This window comes from Wyeomyia smithii, chromosome 2 (assembly GCF_029784165.1).
Source record: "Wyeomyia smithii strain HCP4-BCI-WySm-NY-G18 chromosome 2, ASM2978416v1, whole genome shotgun sequence".
In the NCBI taxonomy this organism is placed as follows: domain Eukaryota; kingdom Metazoa; phylum Arthropoda; class Insecta; order Diptera; family Culicidae; genus Wyeomyia; species Wyeomyia smithii.
In genome coordinates this window covers 191,459,211-191,481,017 of record NC_073695.1, presented here as the reverse complement: position 1 = coordinate 191,481,017, position 21,807 = coordinate 191,459,211, and the positions used below count along the sequence as shown (strand labels likewise).

Genomic DNA, 21,807 nt, shown 5'->3' with positions numbered 1-21,807 from the left:
TACCTAGTAGTATCTATGATTACAAGCGGTTGCTCAAGCCGCTTAGCATTCAACTATTCGACTAATGATGATACATTCTACACTACATCATCTCAATTCATTGCCCTCACGTACAAAGAACAGGAGGCGGCAAACGTTTGAATTTATCGCCACAATCGGTAAGCAACAAAAGCCAAACAACCCTTTTCCATGATGTCACTGTCTTCCTATTAGAAAATGCAACCGATAATGTAAAATTTTAAGCTCACCTCTAGAGCTGACCTTTAAATTGGTAACTAATTCAAGCGGCTTCACGGCGATCGGTATTATATCCAATGTTTTTGCTGCGGTGGCTCGTCTAGTCGTTGCTACATGAACTTCTACCAGGTGGGCCTAGTGGGCCAGAGTCATCCCCAAGAAAAACTCGTTTTCTTTAGGAACCGCGTACGTCTGTATCATGATATAATAAACAAGAAAAGCGTACCATTATAAAGTAGCAAGAATATAGCGTCGTTGCTTCGCTCTTTTGCTCCAGCGTCTTCTAATGTGCTTCGTTTCATGGTAAAGCGGGCTTCGAGCTCAAATCAATGTTGTATATTTCGACGTTATATTCGTTGGTCGAAAAGTTGTGCAATATGCAAAAGCCGCCTAGTTGAGAAGAGCGCATGTGTTTTCAAGTGCAGTCGCCGTTTACCGGTTCGTTTAATTTGACAGAGCTCATAGAGCATGTGGCTATCAATTTTCTTAGGTCTTAGCACGCAGACTCTGCTGAGGCGGGTCGGGTAAGAACACGCAAGAGGGTTCTAATAAATTCCCGCTCCCATGCACTACCTGCACCGTTCTGTGCAGCGACCGGTTCCGTAGATCCCATAATTGTCCAAGGTCAGCATCGAATCGTGGTTCAACGATCCGTTTGACTGTAAGTAGCTGTTTGCAGTTAAATGTGCGGTGCGCGCAAGTGCACTTTTGATTCCGAGTGCAACTGCAATATCTAAAATGCATGCTTGACGATCTGATCAAAACACATTGATCTGGTTGCACTTGCGAGCCCTACTGAACTAGTGACTGAGAAAAGTTACCGCCGGCACGCTCAGCCCAGCTGGGGCGCGTAGACCACCGAGTGTTATCGCGATGTATGAACTGTAACAGATTGGATTTTGAACGGCAGCTTTGCAGCTCATTGATCAATGAGCTTAATTTTAATTTAGATTAAGGTGCAATTGCAGATTGGGAAGTACCATGGTTGTAATAACGTGGCTAATAAGAAAAAAAAATCAATCTAATCTAACACAATGAACCAATTACAAACCAATATTTTCTCGCTGCAATTCGTCTAACAAGTTTGAAAAATTGAATACAATACTTTATTTACTGTATGCTATCGGTATTGTAGGAACGCATTCTCAACCTCAGACTGCATCCCTTCAGCATTGAAAAAATTATCGGCACAAACCACTGATCATGAGAAGTCGATAATAATTAATGCTATATTTCGCACCTCCTATTCCACAGTTCGTACCATTCACACCCAACTATTTCGCGCGTATACACGTACGTGTAGTCACTTACTTTCGGAAATACGAACCGGCAGATTTGTCGAGTTACCAAATCTTTGTGAATGAGTTCGTACCGGCTGACTGCTTTAATCGAAGGCGATCATCGATGCTGTAATTTGCGGTCGTTAACATCAACTTATTATTGGCAGTGAGTAACAGATCAAAACACTACACACGGAGCGCGAACCAGCAGTTGGAGGTTGGCGGCGTGTTTCTGTATTTTATGCTTTCGTTTTGGCCCTCGACACTTGTCTTTCTTTTTATGCAACCTTTTGATTTCCTCGTTGCAACCGAATGTGACCGGTAATAATCATTGATTGTGTTTTGCTAACCACCGTATCGGTGCTGCTGCAAATTCCTAGGAGCAAAATAACCGCCTATTTTGAGGGCCATCCGAAAAGAAGGGGCCGAAGCTTTCGGGCATAAACAAAACTGCGGGGCATTTCCGGCTGCTGCACCGTCGAACCTTGAGTGGACCTTCGTTCCGGCTCGACCTAGAACAACCGACTATTTCGCCCCAGAAAGTATCCTTAAAGAGTTCACCATCAAGTACAAGTAAAGATGAGTCGTTATTTCGGTTCGACTCGATTCATTAGGTTTTGGCCATACGTACTAAATTGCTTCTTTACATGCACAAATCTTTGAGCTGTGACGGATTAAAATTTTCGATCGATCAGCGTCGTTCAAAGACAAGGCTTCTCCACAGATGACTTCAGTTCGGTCAAATTTTCTGAATTTACAGCCCGTAGCGAATGAGAACTCAACATGAGCGCAAAATATAACCTACTAAGTTTAAAGGTATTATCTTGTGCTGCTGGAAGTATGCCACCTACCATCAGGCGAACCTTGTTGCCACTCATCGAACGTTTGGGTCGTTTCGGCTACCTAACCAATGAAACCAGTGAACTGGCAGAAATAGCAGTAGATGATTCGAATATAATATCGTTCTAATGGTTGATGTGGCAGAATATGTTTACAAAATATAATTTGGTCCTCTATAATTTATACATTCAAAAAGGTAAGATGGCTCATATTATTTATTCCCTGTAAATACTCACACAGTTGGCTTTAAATGGTGAATTTCTTCGTTCTTCTCATATAAATCTAGCTTTCCTATAGTTCTCATATGAAAAAGTACGTCATAATGAATAAAATACCTTAAAACTGTAGAAACGTCTTTAACTCTGCCTAACGTGTAATTATTAATTTTTTTTTATAATTTTATGGTTAACTGACCTGCAAATTATATTAAAAAACTGTGTTCCTCAAACTCTCACACTTTTGTAATTTGTAATACTATGAATATTTTAATTTATTTCACTAATTTTCATAAACTTTGACCTGAAATGATCAAAATAAAATTGTGGTAAAATGAAGCGTTGCAGAAGATTGCTTAACAACTTAGGGTATGTTACAATGCTTTTGATTTCATTGAGACTTTAAGCACTTCGCATGCTAATTTCTGCTAGGCGCATGTTAACCTCTGTATTGAAGCATATTTCCCTTGTTGTGGTGCGTCTTGGCTAGGGTTTGCAATTCCGGGAACGATTTCCCGAGAAATACCTTTTCCCAGGATTCCCAAATTCCGGGACCAGAAAATATGATTCCCGGGATTCCCGAATTCCTCGAAAAACTACGCAAGATTTACTGTATTTTCCTATACAAGAGTGCAAAAAAATTAAATACCCTATTAAAACATTAAATTAAATACCCTATTAAAGCAGCATTAAAGTGGGAATTACACGAAGTAAGTAAGTATTTGCTTGAAAAGACGGTCAATATACCGTAAATTATCAAATTTTTACTTTAACTATTTGTCAAAAATAATTGCTGTCTTATTCAGTAAACGGAAAATTAAACATTAATTTACTTAGTCTAATGTCGTTCAATGCTGGATAATTCACTACTAAGCGAATAGTTGTTTGATTTTATTCTTTGTTCAATATAATAACAAATAATAAATAATATAACAATAAATAATAAGAAATAAATAATTTAATAAAACTCAAAGTCAGTGTAACATGGGTCGTGGCCGTGATTTCAACGTAAAAATCATCTTTGCATATTAATAACGCATTTGAATGCCCCCCGTATACTCTAAAACGGAGTTATTTTGAGTTCGTATTGAACTCTAAAAGGGTTTGAAATATTGTTTTGCCTATGAAACTAGATTTGCTAGCAATTTTGAATAATTCACATCGTGCAATGGCATGGCAAACATATTTGATAAATGAGAGAAGAGGCTTTGCTACCGTTCAAGTAAACAAAGTTTCGAACGAATATTTGCTATAGTGTAATAATAGAGCATATATATTAGCCCGAACAAATATTTTGCCCAAAAAAGTCCATACCTAACATGGCAAATATTTGCCTCAGCTTATGCTTGCGTCACACTCAGTATTATCTTCAACAAACTGAAAGGATTAGACACTACAGTTTCTAATAAAATGTAGCAAGAGCTGAAATCGGTGATTTGTAAGTATTCTACAAATCAAAAAACCAGCGGTGATTCAGCGGACTTTAGCAACGTTTTACAGAAGGAAATCAGGGATGTTACGGATGTGATTTTTTAGACATCTGCAGATGAGGATGCGGATATGTGATTACGGATACAGATGTAGGAACGGGTGTCAATTTTTATGCGGAGGCGGATACGGATATCCATAGCATCCCTTGTGTTTCATTTTGCTTATATCAAATGACCATATCCCTAAAATTTTATGAAGCTATATTTTTTTCAATATCCGCATGGTATGATGCGGATGCGAATGCGTATGTCAATTTTAATGCAGATGTGCCGCATTTGCGGATACGGATATCCGTAACATCCTTAAAGGAAATCACATTATTTAGGCCTGACGGAAAATTGTCAGAGATTGTTTGACGACATGAAGCACCTGAAACCTCCTTTCCTATACAAATTTACAACAAAAATCGGTCGCGAATATCTGATGTTTTTTTTAGTTTGGTTTTTCATGCGAATTGTAGTAAAATTGTAAACAAATTTGAAAATATTTTTTTGTTATCTTTTATTAATAAATTTATTTGAAATCTCATTTTTGCCTTGATTTTTTTCCATTCCCCGGTCCCCGGAATTCCCGGGAAATGAGATTTTTTCCCGGGAATATTGCAAACCGTGGAGATGCACGGATAAACTCGCCCTAAACGTTTAGCCGAAGATCGCCCCCGTTGCTTCTATAATGGCACGTATACCTATCAACATTCGCGCCTTCCTTTCCGAAAATACTCGGGAATAGTAGTATTTAAACAAATTTTTAGGCACTTGGATGTTTCTGGTAGTGAATAGTATTCGCGCGCGCCGCTCATATAGGCCCGCGAGGTCTGACAAGAAAGACACTTATTGTTCGTCTTTGCTACTCAACTTCGCGCGCAATACTGTCCGACTCAGTCTCTTATCACGGTGACCAGCGTTGCCAGGTATCCAGATTTAGCTGGATTATCCAGATTTTTGAACATGTATCCAGGTAGACAGCTTTGACGTCCAATTATCCAGATTTTTCATAGATGATCCAGATTTTATCCAGATTTTACTTTCTCTGTTCCGCAAAAAGGTCATAACTTCAATTTTGGCGCGAAATTTTGCAATTTTGTCACCTCAAATTTTGCGTACCCCAAGACTTTTATCCGAAAAATTAACCTTTCACCCCACGAAATGACTGCCAGATTTTTTCCAGATTTTTATTTTGCCTTTTCCAGATTTTTAAAATAATGACCTGGCAACGCTGACGGTGACACAACCCTTCTTTTCGTCGCAATTGTGGGGATGCAGAGGTAAACGGTCGGTCTCCGACAACAACGACTGTTACACCTCCTTCCTTAAAACATCATTCCTTACCCTAACGATCGTGAAGACGTGACCAACGTCTTCATTTTTGCGGATTTTTTGTATATTAAAATTTAATGTTTATTTATCATGTATTTTTGTACAAAATGTTTTTCATGGTATTTTTTTTTTTTTTGCTTTATTATTGATTCTTTACAATTCATTCTCAGACAGTTCCATTTCAACAACAAATAGTCGATTAAATTATTGCGTATTTTCAATTCCACAATTACAACAAAAATGAGATAAAAAAGTGTATGGGAATATATTGGACACGGTTCATATTTGTTCGTAGGATTGTCGATGTGAAGGGTGATAAAGTCGTCGTAAAAATCTGTTTGGTTTTATCGTAAAATACCGATTGGTTTCATTAGAAGGTCATTAGAAGAGCGGGGATTAACACGAGTGGCACGATATTCCAAAAGTCGGTTCAACTGTTTGGTTTCGCCGACGATATTGACATTGTGGCTTGGACTTTGTGAAGATGGCGGATACGTACATCGGACTGAAGGCTGAAGCCAAACGGATTGGACTGGTCATCAATGCATCGAAGACGAAGTACATGAAAGGAAGGGGTTCACGAGAGGACAGTGCTAACCTCCCACCTCGAGTTCAAATTGGTGGTGATGAAATCGAGATGGTTGATGAGTTCATGTATCTGGGCTCACTGGTAACTGCCGACAACGATACCAGCAGAGAAATTCAACGGCGCATTATGGCAGGAGATCGTGCATACTTTGGTCTCCGGAGGACGCTCCGATCGAGTAGAATTCGTCGCCGCACCAAGTTAACCATCTACAAGACGCTGATCAGACCGGTAGTCCTCTACGGGCATGAGATATGGACTATGCTTGTGGAGGACCAACGCGCCCTTGCGGTCTTCGAGCGGAAGGTGTTGCGTACCATCTTCGGTGGACTGCAGATGGAAAACGGAGTGTGGAGAAGGCGAATGAACCACGAACTGCAGGAGCTGCTTGGGGAGCCATCTATCGTTCACACCGCTAAGATATGCAGGTTGCGGTGGGCTGGGAATGTTGTAAGGATGTCAGACGACAGCCCGGTAAAGATGGTTCTTGAAACCAATTCGTCAGGGACGAGACGGAGAGGTGCACAGCGGGCAAGGTGGATCGATCAGGTGGAAGACGACCTGCGGACCCTACGCAGACTGCAGAGCTGGCGAACTGCAGCCATGGACCGAGTGGAATGGAGACGACTCTTACGTACAGCAAAGGCCACACCACGGCTTGGGACTGTTTGGTAAGGTACCGATTGGTTTCAACCAATCTTATGAGACAGACTACTAAAATGAAGAATAAAAATATGGCAATGTCCTTGGAATTCTAGGGGACAACTTAGGGGGCAATTTGAATCTAGAGCTCGATAGCAATATACTTGATAAAAACTTCAATTTATAAAATTGTTATATATGATGAAACGCCTATTTTCATGTTATCAAAAATTAAGGTGACAAAAACTTTCGATGAGATCAAAAATCTAACTTTCTTATCTTTGTAGAAATAAGGATAGTTCAACAATGTTGTAGCCGCGTTGATTTATGCAACCATGTACAAAAATTTCTTTCTGCAACGATGTTACAAAAAAATTTCGAAAATAATACATGTTTTTTAGACTGAAATTTGACATACTTCGAAAATGAATAGGGGAAAGGGTGATAAAATGGACACCCCAAGCTATTTCTCAATTTTCTACACAATTTAACACTTAAATCATGAGTCGATCGCGCACATCAACTGAGCAACTAATAATTGATGCAAAAAATAGGTAGAGATACTCTAATATAGTGTTTTTCGAAATTTTCTTGAGCTTTTTAAAAAGATTTTTCTGGGGGTAAAATGGACACCTTGGACGTGAACGTTAATTATCGCTTTACTGGTAGCAAAATGTTGTTCGATTACACGTGACACAGTTATGCATTCACCTACAGTTCAATTTTCACCGGTTGTCGTAGAATTAATATCAATATATGACCTTATCCGCAAGAAACTGGGAAATTGGAGGAAGCTTGTTTTCTGGACTTGCCGCATTCAACGGCACGCTTAGCCGCTGCCATGTGTTCATCGGTTTAGGTTTAATTTTGCGTTTTTACAAACAAATACATACAAACACAAAGCATCTCTAATTTTAAATGGAAATTTGCACAATTTTTCTACCATCACTATGGACTGTCCATTTTTCCCACACAGTACGTGTTATTGAAAATACTCAAAAATATTGAAAAAATCATTCAAACAATTACTAACCTTTAATGATCTCTGGTGCTTAGTAGTCTGAGTACAGATATTACACAAAAGTCTTTACGAAAAACTGTTTTATACTAAAAAAAGGTTATTTCCTGTGAGCCAAAAATAACATCACTATCACGAATGTGCACGTGACTTTTGTTTTTGTTTAGTATATTATTTTCGTTGTTTGACTGTTTCATTTCGCACAGTTTGTCTTAAATAGCTTCCAATGCACCTAAGATAAGGGGCCAATGGAGTTTGTATTTTTTCTTTCAACGTAATAGTCGAGATTTAAGCAGGTGTCCATTTTACCACCCCTGTTCATTTTACCCACAATTCCCCTTAAAAAACCCCATTTTAAAAAGATGATCACAAAGATTATTATGGTTTGGAATGACTATAAGAACCATTTGGCATTATTGGCAGTGCATTAATATATTAAGTACCACTCAACTAATCTCAAATTGGCAGCAAGGCGGTCAGCTGATTTCCAATTTTTAAGTCCTGATTTTTTTAGAATCATCAACTGCTCTTCTCTGTCAGCTTGTAGTGTTTGTGAGATGGCAGAAATATTTAATGCTTTTAACTAATAAAACTGATCTCAAGCATGCAGTAAATCAAAAATACAATGTAATACTGGTTTTATAAACCTGATTGTTTGAATCGAATATAACTGATTTGGTATTAAAAATTCCCAGTTTTCCTGCAGTATTTTTGACACAATTAAACCTCTGTGTAAGTATAGTCATCTAGCGTGATTAAATAATCTTGTGGCCAACCTTGTTCTATTATTGAATTATTTTGAAGGTTTAATTAGTAAAGCCATTACTAACAAAATCGAAGGAGGCAAAAAATCAAATTAATTGATCTCATATAAACATAAAACACATTTTTATAAATTTATAAATAGTTTTCAAACTAAGTCTTCGATCCAAAAATTATACAATAATAATCAACTAGTTGTCATGTTTAAAAGTATTCATATGCGCTCAAATTATGTTAGCCTTTGAAAACACAGCAGTGAGGAAAGCAAAAAACCACATCGGTTGTACTACTTTTTTCCTACCGAAGAACACGAGTACAGTTCTTTTTACGGCAACTAATTGAAGTAATTTGCAATTTAAAGTGATAAAAATATATTTTCAAATAAAATATTAAATCAGTATTAGGTATTACATTTTTCATTTACAAACAAAGTGGTATGGTATTTCTATCAAAACATGTTCAAGGTAACTAATGACCTTGATGAATTCTTTAATACAATTAGATGTACGATATACTCGAAACGCATTTGACCAGTGCCATCTTAAGTGCGAGCCCCATCGCCTTTGCTTGCCCAATCAGCTTAGAATCTCTCTGCTGTTCGAGACAAGTTAGTTCCGAAGACCATTCTCCCTGCTGTTGCGTCCCACGCCTGTCGTCTGCCATCAACCACAACACAGAATGCATCTTCATCCCCGGGTGCAGTATCATGATCTAAGCCTAGAAAACTGGTTACATTCTGTTCAAGCGCAGGATCGATTCTAGCTAATAGATTCCGTTTTGTTGAATGCCACTTTGCCCACGATTCACTATCTATATTTGTTGCACCGGTATGATTGCCACTTAAAGCTGCGCACGGTAGGTTAGGTGCACATAAGCACCAACCGAACTTTTCGACTGCCAAACCCTCTGTGTGGCGAAGCCCGGCCGCTGTTGAGTAAAGCGCACGAATTTACAGTTTTCGTGAGTTGTATACGAAGACTTTTGCTCGTCAAGGACATCTCAATCTTCGCGCTCGCGACTTTCGTCTGTAACCGCTCTCGGAACCGGGTGGGAGCTTTTCTCGTTTACTTAAAACTTAAGAGCGAATCAATTCTATTTACATCCATCTCTGTTTTGCTCCTTCCTTTCATGCTTGATCACACCGGATTTATACTAGATCCAAGCCATTCATATGTATACTATTAAATATATGCTATTCCATCTTTTCTGTTGGAAAAGCAAACTTAGCTTGTCGGTGGTTTGAGAGAGAGAGGGATGATCCTTGCTTGCGTGCCACTTAAGGAAACACAGCAGCCATGCAAGACTTCCGAATCGTTCGTTCTAGATTTTGAACCACCAGTGAGGTTCGTTGCTTTTGGAGAAAAATCTTGTGTTGTTGGTTGGAAAGAATTCAGTATTCCTTCTACGGCCGTTCGGTTTGGAGTATTTGATCTCCAGTTCTATTGAGTGGTGTAACTAGTTAGCTGTTGCTTTTCGCAGGTGATCGCGGCGTTTTTTAAGGTGTCACTACGGTGTGCTAGCGGAATTATTGCCATTTTGATCGTGAATGTAATTCTTAGCATGTTGACATAGTGCCCTAGAAATTGACTAGAACCGGTGGTACTAGTTTTTCATGTATACCGAAGGACACGTGGAAATGATTTGATTCTAAGCGGATGCTTTTGACGGAATCTGGTTCAGCCAGTGTGGTTTAGATTGGCTTCTAATTGCAACGCGGTCAAATCGAGTGAACTAACAGGTTTTTTGAAGAGTGAAGTGCATTGAAATGGCCACGATGGACATGCGGGATAATTTCACGGACATATCGTGGGCCTCTAATTACATTATGAAAATGGCCTTAGACGAATATCAGGCAGAGCGAAACTGGACGCGTCTTATATACCAGTATTGGGAACTGGTAGAAGATTTGCTGGCAGGTAATTACTTAGAATAAGTCAGTTTTAATAGTTTTGCATTGCAGCAATCTTACATATTTTACTTTACAATTATAGTGTGACAATATTGACTGGAAAACGTTTATTATATGGTAGAAAAAGTAAGCTATACAATAATTTTTATGGATGTTTTACAAAAATTTTGATCGTTCAATATTTTAAATTTTTCTCGTTCGTTTAAATACGTCACACACCCGAACAAAAAGAAAAGAAAAACTTCAAAGATGTTGTTTGCCAACTTTCGAACCCTTTTTTTATCTGACATGACATGTGTAAAATGCGTGCTGGTAAAAACTAAAAAAAGTGGAGTTTCACACAGTTTGACAATAGGTAATTTAGGGCAACCAAGGATCTCAAATTAAATCATTGCTACTTCCAAGCACAATTTTCACAATTTTATTCTAGCTATTTATCTCAGCTCATCGCGGGTGATGTACAGACGGTAAAAATGAATTACACTGGTAAATATAGGTTTAACTCAAAAGCAAAACTGGAAAAGATGGAAGATTACAGCTTTTTAATAGATAACCTTTTTAGAGACTTAAACAAGTTTTCTCGTAAGCAAACACAGAAGCGACGAACCCGGCGAGCAATTAGTTTTCGGTCTTTCAACGCACTTCTGTGTTTACTAGGGGCACCAAATATCACAAGAATGGTTAAAAAGCTATAATCTTTTGGGGCAAATATTTTTTTTCGCTTTTGTTGTAATAAAAACGTAAGAATCAAAAACAAATCAGGGAAATATGCATTGCGACTGATATGCGATTATTTCTAAGATGGAACAATTTGACCCCATTTTTTTCTACTTTTCTGGAATAAAACCAAATGTATTGTGTTCTTAACCAATAGTAAAGCAAAATAAAAAGAAAATCTGATAAAAAGGCAAGTCGGACTACATGCGATTCGAGGCAAAGCACCTCTGAGCTTGAAGAAAATAAGTTAAGGCAGTGTTTTTTAAGCTTCCTTAAAATATGTAGAGTACTCGGATTCAAATTTCTTTTTACAGTACACCCGATTTATTTAAAGTATAATACTTCTCTCAGGAAGTTCGGCTACATAGGGATGCAGGGTGGCCACTCATTTTACATTTTCGAGTTGCCGCATTTTTCCGACTTTTTCCCGCATGATTGCAAGAAATTCCCGATTGTCAGAAACGGTAACTAGGTTATGTTCTATCGACGGCTGAACGTCGATTTTTAGACCCTAAATCGGAAGTAATAGCTCATATCATTTCTACCGAATTTGCTCGGGACATTCTACATAAACAGTTGATTAGTTACATAAAATACAACCTTTACAACCTAAAAATATGATATAAGCACCCTTTTTTTCAACGCATAACAACCTATGAGGGGAACAACAACAAACCAAACAGCACTTTTCGTACAAACTTTTTTTTCGTTGTTCAAACCATCGGGAAAAGTCGTGGGAAGTTAAGGATGAACAAGAAACTACTTAACCTAAGAGTAATAAATATTTTGATTGAATTAATTATTTAGGGAACAAAACTTGCGACATGGATTTGCGTTTTTTTTTCTCAAATTAAAGATATTTTTTTACATTAAGGAAAAATACTGCGATTTAACTGTACTTCGTTTATCACGCATTACATAGATTCTGAAAACTTCAGAGTTGCATTCACAACTTTTTCAGTATTTTGATTTGCTAGTTCATCAAAGTTGCATCTCGCTGGTTATCTGCCAACATCTCCAACTTGTTTGCATCCAGCGCTCAAAATGGCCAAGCTGATAAAAATGATATTGGGTGCCAACATTTCGAAATAAGTGATTTCGAAACTTAAAAAATAACCTGGAAATCAGAAAAATGATCTTAAATTATTATTTTTCAAATAAAAGGCTGCACAAACTGTCTTGCAGAAACCGTTGAAAATGGAACAAATTTATTTTTAACTTCTTTTAAACTTTTCAAGAAAAAAAAATGTTGCCCGAAATTTTCCCAAATCCTTATTAGGATTTTTTCTGAAGAATTTTTAGTTTTTGTTTCTCCATGATCATCAATAAAATATTTTTCGAAAATCAACTCTTTGAAATGTTTAATTTAAAATATTTTTAATACTCAACTACTGCCAACAACTTTGCCGAAAACATCGCACTAATCATTGCTCGATCGTTCTGGTTTCGAAAAAAAAAACTTTCAGAAATTTTAACTTCTTCCGTGTTCAAATTAATCAACGTTGTAACATTTGGCAACTTAGAACTCAAAGCTTTTTTAAAATATTCAATAATTTTTTTTCAATAGAACTACTATCTAAAGCTTTGCCGGAAACATCACACCAATCAAGCTAATTATTTTGGCTTTTAAAACATTTAAAGTATTTTTGTTTATTGGCCACAGATTTAGCAGCGGTGCACAGAACGATTGCAGGGCTAGCGCTACGATCCCGTAGACACTAACAGTCTCCCTCGAGCTGAGATACGAACCTACGACGACTGATTAGTTAGGCCAGCATCGTACTCTAAGGCCAGTTGCAATACGAAAAGCATGTAAAAAGTCGTAGGAAGAAACAAATAACATGTTTTCTTGAAAAATCTCGAAAACGATAATATTGTTTTCTTAGGGTATTTACATCAAAAATAGTTTTTTTACAATCAAACTGTATAATTTACAGAAAAAATACGAGTTTGAAATATGTACAAAAATTAGTTTCTCAAAAAATTTCAAAATAATGTTTGCTTTATTTTGTGGCAAGTTTTAAATGTTTTTTCAATCAACTGCTCCGCATAGTAAGTTCGTCCCAAACCCAAATTTTCACCAGGATTGAGTTTCTAAGCGGGAAAGGTAGCTAGTTTCGCTGGAGTTCGCCAAATACTTCTTCTAAAAGACTAGCTGAAATAAAAATCTATTTGAAAAACTGGAGAATCAGAACTGTGTGCCACTTATTTTATCGTCAATTCGTTCATTCAAACAACTACTAATAACTGGTAATGTTAGTAAGACTGTACAGTGCAACTTATTTTGCATTGCTCTTAGAAATTGAAACAGTTTCTATTGTACATATGTGAATTTATGATTAATTCTCTCACTAAGAACGTTTTCTCGACAAACTGGCAACTTTCATTCCCAGACTGCGGACCGATTTTTGACCCCGGTTTCAATTCGCTTTACCATCTTGAGAAGTCCCACAGAGTCCATTCAATTTTTTGGATACCACCAGATTTCGACATTTAATGCTATTCTAAGACATTTGGTGTCAACACTTATTTCATTTGAAAAGCAGAACTGCATAAAGTAGTCAGCTGGTCAGCGGGTCAAAACAAGTAAGTTTAGTGACTTTTTGGTCAAAAAATTGACTGCTAAAGAAAAATGTGACTTTTAAGGGACCGACGTGCAGTCCTGCACTTCCAACTTCTCCATCATTTGTAATTGCATCATGCACAATACTTCGAAAAAATCTTGGTAACAAAATCCCGATCAAATAAAAAAATTCCCGACTTTTTCCCGCATTTTTCCCGATGTAATTTAATTCCCGACTTTTTCCCGCATTTCCCGATTGAGTGGCCACCCTGGGGATGTGAAATGAAAATCTAAAACCGAAAAAAGTGAAAAATATGTCCAATTTCAAATGCTAATAAATCGGTTAATTTTCGATGGATTTCGTTCGTTTTTGCAGCAATCGATTAGAAAATCTTCTAAGATTCCTACCAGATGTATGAAATTGCAATTTTATTATTCGAACTATTGTACTATTGAAAGCCTTGTCAAAACACAAAATTCGACCTCTGATTGGTCGTTATACGATTGCTTTCCCAAGCACGGTCGGCAGAGTTATGGACCTAGTAAATTGAGAATGCATCATTTGGCCTATATAAGAACTTCATCAGATAATAAACAGACATTTCATCGGATATTAAATTGAACAACAGAAATTTGAAGAACAAAAATGAATATTTGAAGGGATAATATTTTCTCGTTTTGCGCTATAATCTAAAGTTAATTATCTTCATCTACATGCATACTCTGACTATTATTACGTGTTACGTGCGTCGCTTAGTTTTTGGCTACGGTTATGCAGAACGCAAATAACGGCGCGATGCGATTCGGCAAGACGAAATGTGTTGAAATGTATAGCTCTACTTCGCCTTAAAAAGAGCTGTACATTTCACCACGGTAAGGCGAATCGCATCGCGCCGTCATTCGCGTTCTGCATAACCGTAGCCTTTGTTCCGTTCCCGTTTAATGATGTCGTATTAAATGTGCATATTACAATTCGGCAGCACTTCAACTTCTCATTTGCACAAAATTTAAAAATATTCAATGAACATCATTCAAAATATCAAACAAAAAGAAATTACAATACTGCCAATGAACGGTCAACGTTTATTTACTAGAAAAAATTACTGACACGCAAGCAGCCGAGTTATCTTTCTTGTAAAAGTATTCTACTTCAACCTTGCGGTCGTGGCTTTGCATACAACCTTCCTGTGATTTTTTTGCACGGGGGATGCGTTCCAAAACGAAGAAAATCGTCCTAAAATGTTTAAACATCGTTTGATTATGATAGTGTTCAATCTAGAGACCAAAATGCAATATTTTAAATTTTGAGTATTTATACCAAAAATTGTGATTTTTTTCAAAAACTGATATATGATCACTCATGACCTAATACGGAAAACGTGATTGAAATGAGGTCGATGTCTTGACCCGTTGTTGAGTAATGAAGGAAAGCGATCCGTGTAAAAAAGACGGTGCGCAAAAAGAGAATCCGGTGTGTTAGAAAGTACAACTAGGACTGCTGCACCGCATCACATTGTTCAGAATTTTCGTTGCTATGAAATTCAAGAGATATACCTAATGAAAAAGTGCATGTATTTTCAAAATCATGTTCCCAACGTTGCCGACAATACCAACCAGAGTGTTGGGGTGTTGTATCATGATCGGTTTAGTTAGAAAATGTACAATAATCGGATCATTTTTTTATATGCGAGATTTCCCAACTATTGAAAAAAAACTGTATCAAATATGTAGCAGCATCATCTAACAACTTCTTTTGATGATGTTTAGAAGGTTTCATTAAGATTACTTAAGTATTACTATTAGAGAAAAAGTTTAAAAAATTAACTATTTTCGAGAACAATTTCTTCTCACAATTGTTATCAAGTCTTGTTGTCAAGCAGTGATTTCAGAATCGAATATTAAAAGATTGCAGTATATTTTCCAGTAATATGCTCCTGTAACATTTGAATTCAATGTAGGAACTCTTTTTACACGAAATACTTGCTTTAAAGTTGGAACTAAGGGTGAAACGCGAAGGCCTGTTTTGTATCATGATCGGCTTACTTCTGAGACATCACCGTTTCACTTTGCTTATACGTGATATACCCAATGAAGGATTCCACGTTTAATTCATTGGAACAGAATATAAAAGATGAAGCTTTTTTATACAGAAAGAAACCTCTCAAAAACGGCGTAAGGTTCGCAAATTAAAGCAATACCGTTTAAAACTTCACTACAAACAGCCCATTATGCTTCAAATAGAAAAATATAACTCAATGTCATCCATATTTGAGAAACCCATTTTTTGCGCGTATTTCCGTCCAGTTTACGAGAAAGTGATAAATTAAAACATATGAAAATTTATATTTGGTAATGTTCGGTTGTCATAGCTTTCATCGAGGCACCTCAAACATGGTTAGCTTAATTAAAACGGTCGTCGATATTCAATACAATGAGAAGTATAATATCTTCATAGTTTTGAGAAGTATAAAATACTAGCTTTCAGTTTTGAAAAAATAACAGATAGTACCTAAATTAAAATCGCATTGCAGCGCCTTCGCGAGATATTTCAACAAGCAGTTGAAATACTATGAAAATATAACGTTTTCAAGAGAAAGGTTGGTTTAAAATTAAAGGAAAAATTAAACAAAAAAAGTAAAACTTCTGAGTGCTTTAACAGAACGTACACCAATTGTTTTTTTTCAAAAAATACATACATCTCAGTAACATACACTATTCTAACTATTCAGAAGAAAATTTGGCTCGAGTTAGTGAAATGTTAATAAACGTTCTATATTTTAAGTGGAATTTAAATTATTTCATTGGAAATTTGACTAAAGTGTTGCATAAATATAATCTCCCAGTTGGTCTCGAGGGACGATGTTGGTCTAATAAGCCAGTCGTCGTAGGTTCGAGTTTCGACACGGGAAATGTAGGGTCTAAAAATTCAGTAGAACTTTCAATTTCACTATTCACTGCCATAAGCTTTCTCGATGGCTGAAAGCGATGCACTTAATATAGGCTCTCACACTTCAGGCATAAAAGTTAGAGCATTGCACTATACGACAAACTTGTAGTACTACTTAGGGACTACAAGTTTGTCATACATCTTTTCTATAAATTGTACTTGTGGAGTGAGCTATCGGCAAAATGAAACGGCAACCGAAAAACACCCAGTAGTTAAACAAGCAAACTTGCCGTATTTGGAACTCAAATATAATTCATAACGCTTTCGAAATAACTTGATGTTCGAAAATATGTTTAGAAGCCCAAATCAAATGCCATGCAAGTAAAGCCCAGCACGCAAAGCGAAGAATTTTTGTATACTAGACAAATATGCTTTCCCGATAATTGTGTTTTATTTACATGTAACATTAATGGTGAAATTTGACATAAAATGCGATGTACATACCTTGAAAATTGGCTAAATTGGTCCGATCATGATACATTACCCTATTTGATTTTTCTCGTTGCCACATACATTTTTGTCAATTATTGCAAGCATCGATTTACTGTAAAATCTATTGCTTATACCTTATTTTCACACTTTGTTAAGCAGATTTATACTTTCTCACACCTGTGCTGAATCCGTAAAAATGTCTCAATTTTATTTCTTTAATTGTCATTTATAATTTGGTTGGAAATTCGTTATTCCTATGGGCTGAAAATGTCAGTTGTTGCTATTATTTTTTTTATGTTGACGACTGTCCGCGTGAAGCAAGACCAAAAACCTTCGAAGACGCTTAATTTGAGCAAATACTCGATAAAAATCCATGTCAAACGCTTTGGTATTAGTGTTTACCCGCAAAGCCAGCTCCATTTCCTTTGGAAATGGTTTAAAAATGATTCTCTCTGTCCCAATAGGTTAATTAATGTTTGTTTCCATGAACTTATATTAATTTAATATCTCGAAGATAAAGGTTTTTCGAAAAGTTTGATACCATCCTCTCCCTTATTAAACAATTTGTTAACCGGCTGTTAGAACGCAATAAAAACTGATGTCTTGAAAGAAACATCCTTATTAAGGTAACAGTATCGAAGAAGTTATTGGTGCTTATTTAACAACAAAGACAGACTTGTGCTATGTCAAATAAATATGGCTTGTTAAAAAATACACTAACGGATGACAACTAAAAATGCGGAATCTCCACAACAAACATCCTCAGAGAGAAATGAGAGTATGCATATGAAAGCTCTCTCTCTCCTCTTTGTGCCAGAATTTTTGTTTTGTTCATTCATGCCCAGTTCTGTTCAAAATGGCGTCGAAACAAAGAGCATTCCACAAGCGCATTGTACAGTTCGCTATAAACTATCCAACAGTTTTAGCAGTGAACTATTAAAAAATCAAAGCGAAGCCTTGGTGCTACATTCCGATTCGGAACTTGACTTTCTGTTTTTATTATACACAGACTTCGCAGCCAACTGTTTAGTGTACAGGACAATTGCGGGGCTAGCGCTACGATCCTACTGACACCGACAGTTTCTTCCGAGTCGAGACTCGAACCTATGGACTATTTTCAAAGCGAAAATCTCCCGGTTTCTATTACATTTGTATAATTTCCTGCAAAACTTACCAATATTGCGCCAGAAAGGTATTGGAAGACCGCTAAGAGTAGTGGACACAAAAGGTCTTTTTCCTTTCTGTCTAAACCATGGTTCAAGCCTGGTGGCTTGGCTATCAATCAAAATGTATACCAGAACGAATGTTTGAACAAAATTATGATTGCATTTCTTACATAACACCATACCAATGAAAAGTATGTGTACTGGTCAAATAAAATATCATCACATTACGTCAAAACACACAAACGTTCCTGAACAACCACTCGACTACGTTTTACGTTTATCCCAAATACGCATCTCAAGGAACCTACCTCAGTGTCGCTTAATCGAAGATTTATTTGAGATTTTGAGTTTCTTTGGTGCAAAAATAACAGGTGATCAACGAACTGTAAACAGTTGGTTGGAAGAATCAAGACATGCATTCGAAAAGCCGACGTGAAGACCGAACAATGCTCTTGTTCCGGCATCATAAGAAAGCTTCGTGGGAAGGCCGGTAACGGACCTTTCTCAAATGTTCAATGTTTTTTGTTAGTTCATAATGAATGTGTCTTTATGAAAAATAAATCAGTTTTTCTTAAGGTTCATCCATCTTTTTTAGTAGCAGTAGGAAAAAATCAAAATTTTCAGTTGCCACCCGTTACAGGCAGGCAGTATAAACGAAATAATTTCAAGTATAATATTCAATATATTTTTGAAAAAGATTTAAAGGGAAGGCTGAGAAAAAACGTATTTTGCTGAACAAATGAACTGATTCTCTCGGCTTACAGAGTTAACCTTTTAATCTAACAATCATGTGGCATGTGAGGATTGTTTAGTGCTACGTCACCATTTCAACCAAGCCCTAGGGCTGTATACCTTGTAGTTAGTTTTTTCCTCTATGCAGCACAATACATACACTGCTTTAAGACATTCTCAAACATATTTGTTTATAATCCTTTTTAAATAAAGCAGTAATAATTTAAAAAAAAACAACAATTTACAATGTTGACGCTACTGACAAAACTCTAAAGCGAAGCGAGGGTTGGAGTTTGCGTTCAATCTTTCTTGAGTATCTGACAGGGCGCTAGTGGGAAAATGTTGGCCATTATTTTGGTGCAGTACTCTGTGAATGTCAATGACATTGCAGCTATTTTGGTTTCCGCATCACCCCTCATTAAAATGAAAATTACTACAACAAATACTTTACGACTGGATTCAGCCACTTGCACATTCACGCATCATTCAGCACTGACTAAAATTGATACATATAAAAAATGCATGCAGCAAATTGTTTCGACGGTATTAGAGCATTCCAGATATCACTGTACACCGTCAATACATACATTTCACAAACATAAACGTAACCACTCGTTCGAAGGCTCACTAAAAGATAGTTCCTTACCTGACCTTGCACTTCAAGGGCCACCCATTAAATTGCATTGTTATTCGGTTGGACACCGACAAGATGATCAACGCCTCAGTTGCTTGTAAAAGGCTAATATAATTATTTATGGGATTTAAGAACCAACCCCCTTGTCATTCGCGGTTTGCAGATTCAGTTCTAGATATCTCGAATCGTCCAATCATAAGTGAATGGCGAGGGTTGCATCGAACGTGGCAAAAATAAAGATAATAAAAATGAAAATAATCGTCCTGCAGTCCTTTCGTTCTTTCTCTAGGTCACGGGGTCCACCACAAGTAGAACTTCAGTGGCGTCCTTCTGGGTGCAGCTCTCCGATGTGATAATATTTGTTTTCCTGTTTTCCTAGCCATTGTCGAAGAGGAAATGGTGCTGCCTGGTAGTGATTCACGAGCCACTGGCCCATGCAATAAAGTGTCGATTCGGATGAAATGGACAAGTTATGACGGCCGGTGGCGCAGCAGTGCATTGTCCAACTAGAAGGCTTCGATTTTCTTTTGTTCAGATTTTTTGTCCCCAGAGCGTGCAAATTATGACTGAGAGGAGTGGATTCTGATTAATTTTAGTGTTATTGTATTATTAATGAGCTACATATGCTTCTCGCGTATTGTGTGCAACAGTGAATGTAGACCAGAATTTGTTGTTTAAAAGTAAACAGATTAAACAATTGAACTTTTTACTTTATAGAATGCAGAGAATTATTATTTTATGCAACCTTATCACAATTGATCAAGTAACCTAAAGCCACAATAATTGCGTTATTCTTATTTTCCCACTAATTAGACCCACGTGCGAAAAATCTGCCCTTTATGGATAATCCCCTGCCCACGCTAGGAATGATTACAACCTATCTGACGTGGGTCCTGATAATCGGACCAACGTACATGCGGGACCGGAAACCGATGCAGTTGACGAGGACTCTATTTTACTACAATTTATTTCAGGTGCTGCTGAGCGCTTACATGTTTTACGAGGTATGCATTTATCACTACAGTTTGAGTAGTTCGATCGAAACACTCGCGTTTAAATGAGCCTCTTTTCAGCATCTGATGGCTGGCTGGGCACGAGGGTATAGCTTGACATGTGAACCTGTGGACTATTCCGACGGTGCTTTGTCGAGGAGGGTAAAATCGAACGTCGTTTGAAATGAGGTTTAATTATAATTGTAAAAATGGAGCTTCAACCTTTTTTCCAGATGTTCGACTTGTGCTACATTTATTATCTTTCGAAACTGTCCGAGTTCGCAGATACTGTCTTCTTCGTATTGCGGAAGAAGAAATCACAGATATCCTGGTTACATTTATATCACCATTCTTTGACTCCAATTGAAACGTGGATTTTAACAAAATTTTTGGCTGGTAAATAGGTTACGTCGGATGCATTTTTCTGTTTACATGATTTTATTTTACTTTCAGGGGGAAATACAACACTGCCAAACATAATCAACAATTTTGTGCATACACTGATGTATTTCTACTATCTGCTCTCGTCGATGGGACCCCAATATCAAAAATATTTGTGGTGGAAGAAATACATGACCGAGATTCAAATAGTACGCTAAATAGTGCCTAAACTTGTTGATTTTTTTACCAACTTGGTTTTTTGTTCAAGGCTCAATTCATCATATGTATCCTGCACGCCATTAATGCATTGCTGACAGATTGTGAATTTCCAAAGCTGATCACGTTTTTGCTTCTCTGCAATGCCGGCATATTTTTTGTGCTGTTTATGAATTTTTACATGGAAAATTACAAACGAACCTCCACAAGAACTAAAACCACTGCCAATAGCGATTTGCCAGGGTTGGAAAACAATAACTGCATTGAATTGAAGGATATCAACGAAAGGATAGATTTTGAGAAAAATCAATAGTAGGTTTAGATTTAGCATAGACGCAGCCGAAAAAAAAACTTCAAAGTCTGAAAGGAACCTACTAGTGATTCTAGAAAGTGTTTTAGCTCATTGTTATACAGAAACAGATTTCTTCCTACTGTACTCGATTGAAATCGATGCTTGCTAGTTAGATGTTAGATGATATATAGTAAATTAAGGCTTCAGTGCTATCTAATTCACATGTAAATAGAATGTTCTGATAAATTTTAAGACTGTGAACTAATGCGACTACCAAGGCAAAATCTGTACTTGGTCAGTTTTTACATTTTTATATTGACTGTAAATAAATACACGTTACCCATTTCGATATTCAAAACAAACTATGGTTACGAAGAACCTCCACAGGAGCGTTCTTTTTTGAACGATAATATTGCTCCTGCTTCAGGTTCAACGCAAA

At 37.0% G+C, this 21,807-nt stretch overlaps 2 protein-coding genes across 4 annotated transcripts in view; one reads left to right on the top strand and one right to left on the bottom strand.

Moving 5' to 3' along the window:
- Positions 1–21,807, bottom strand: part of LOC129721102 (lissencephaly-1 homolog) — a 121,446-nt gene that overhangs the window by 13,602 nt on the left and 86,037 nt on the right. The window lies entirely within an intron of this gene.
- On the top strand, positions 9,800–21,724 carry LOC129721103 (elongation of very long chain fatty acids protein AAEL008004-like). Its single transcript, XM_055673249.1, has 6 exons — positions 9,800–10,303; positions 20,301–20,491; positions 20,561–20,641; positions 20,713–20,875; positions 20,933–21,069; positions 21,129–21,724. The coding sequence occupies exons 1-6, from the start codon at positions 10,153–10,155 to the stop codon at positions 21,387–21,389; spliced, it is 984 nt and encodes a 327-aa protein (XP_055529224.1). The 5' UTR covers positions 9,800–10,152; the 3' UTR covers positions 21,390–21,724.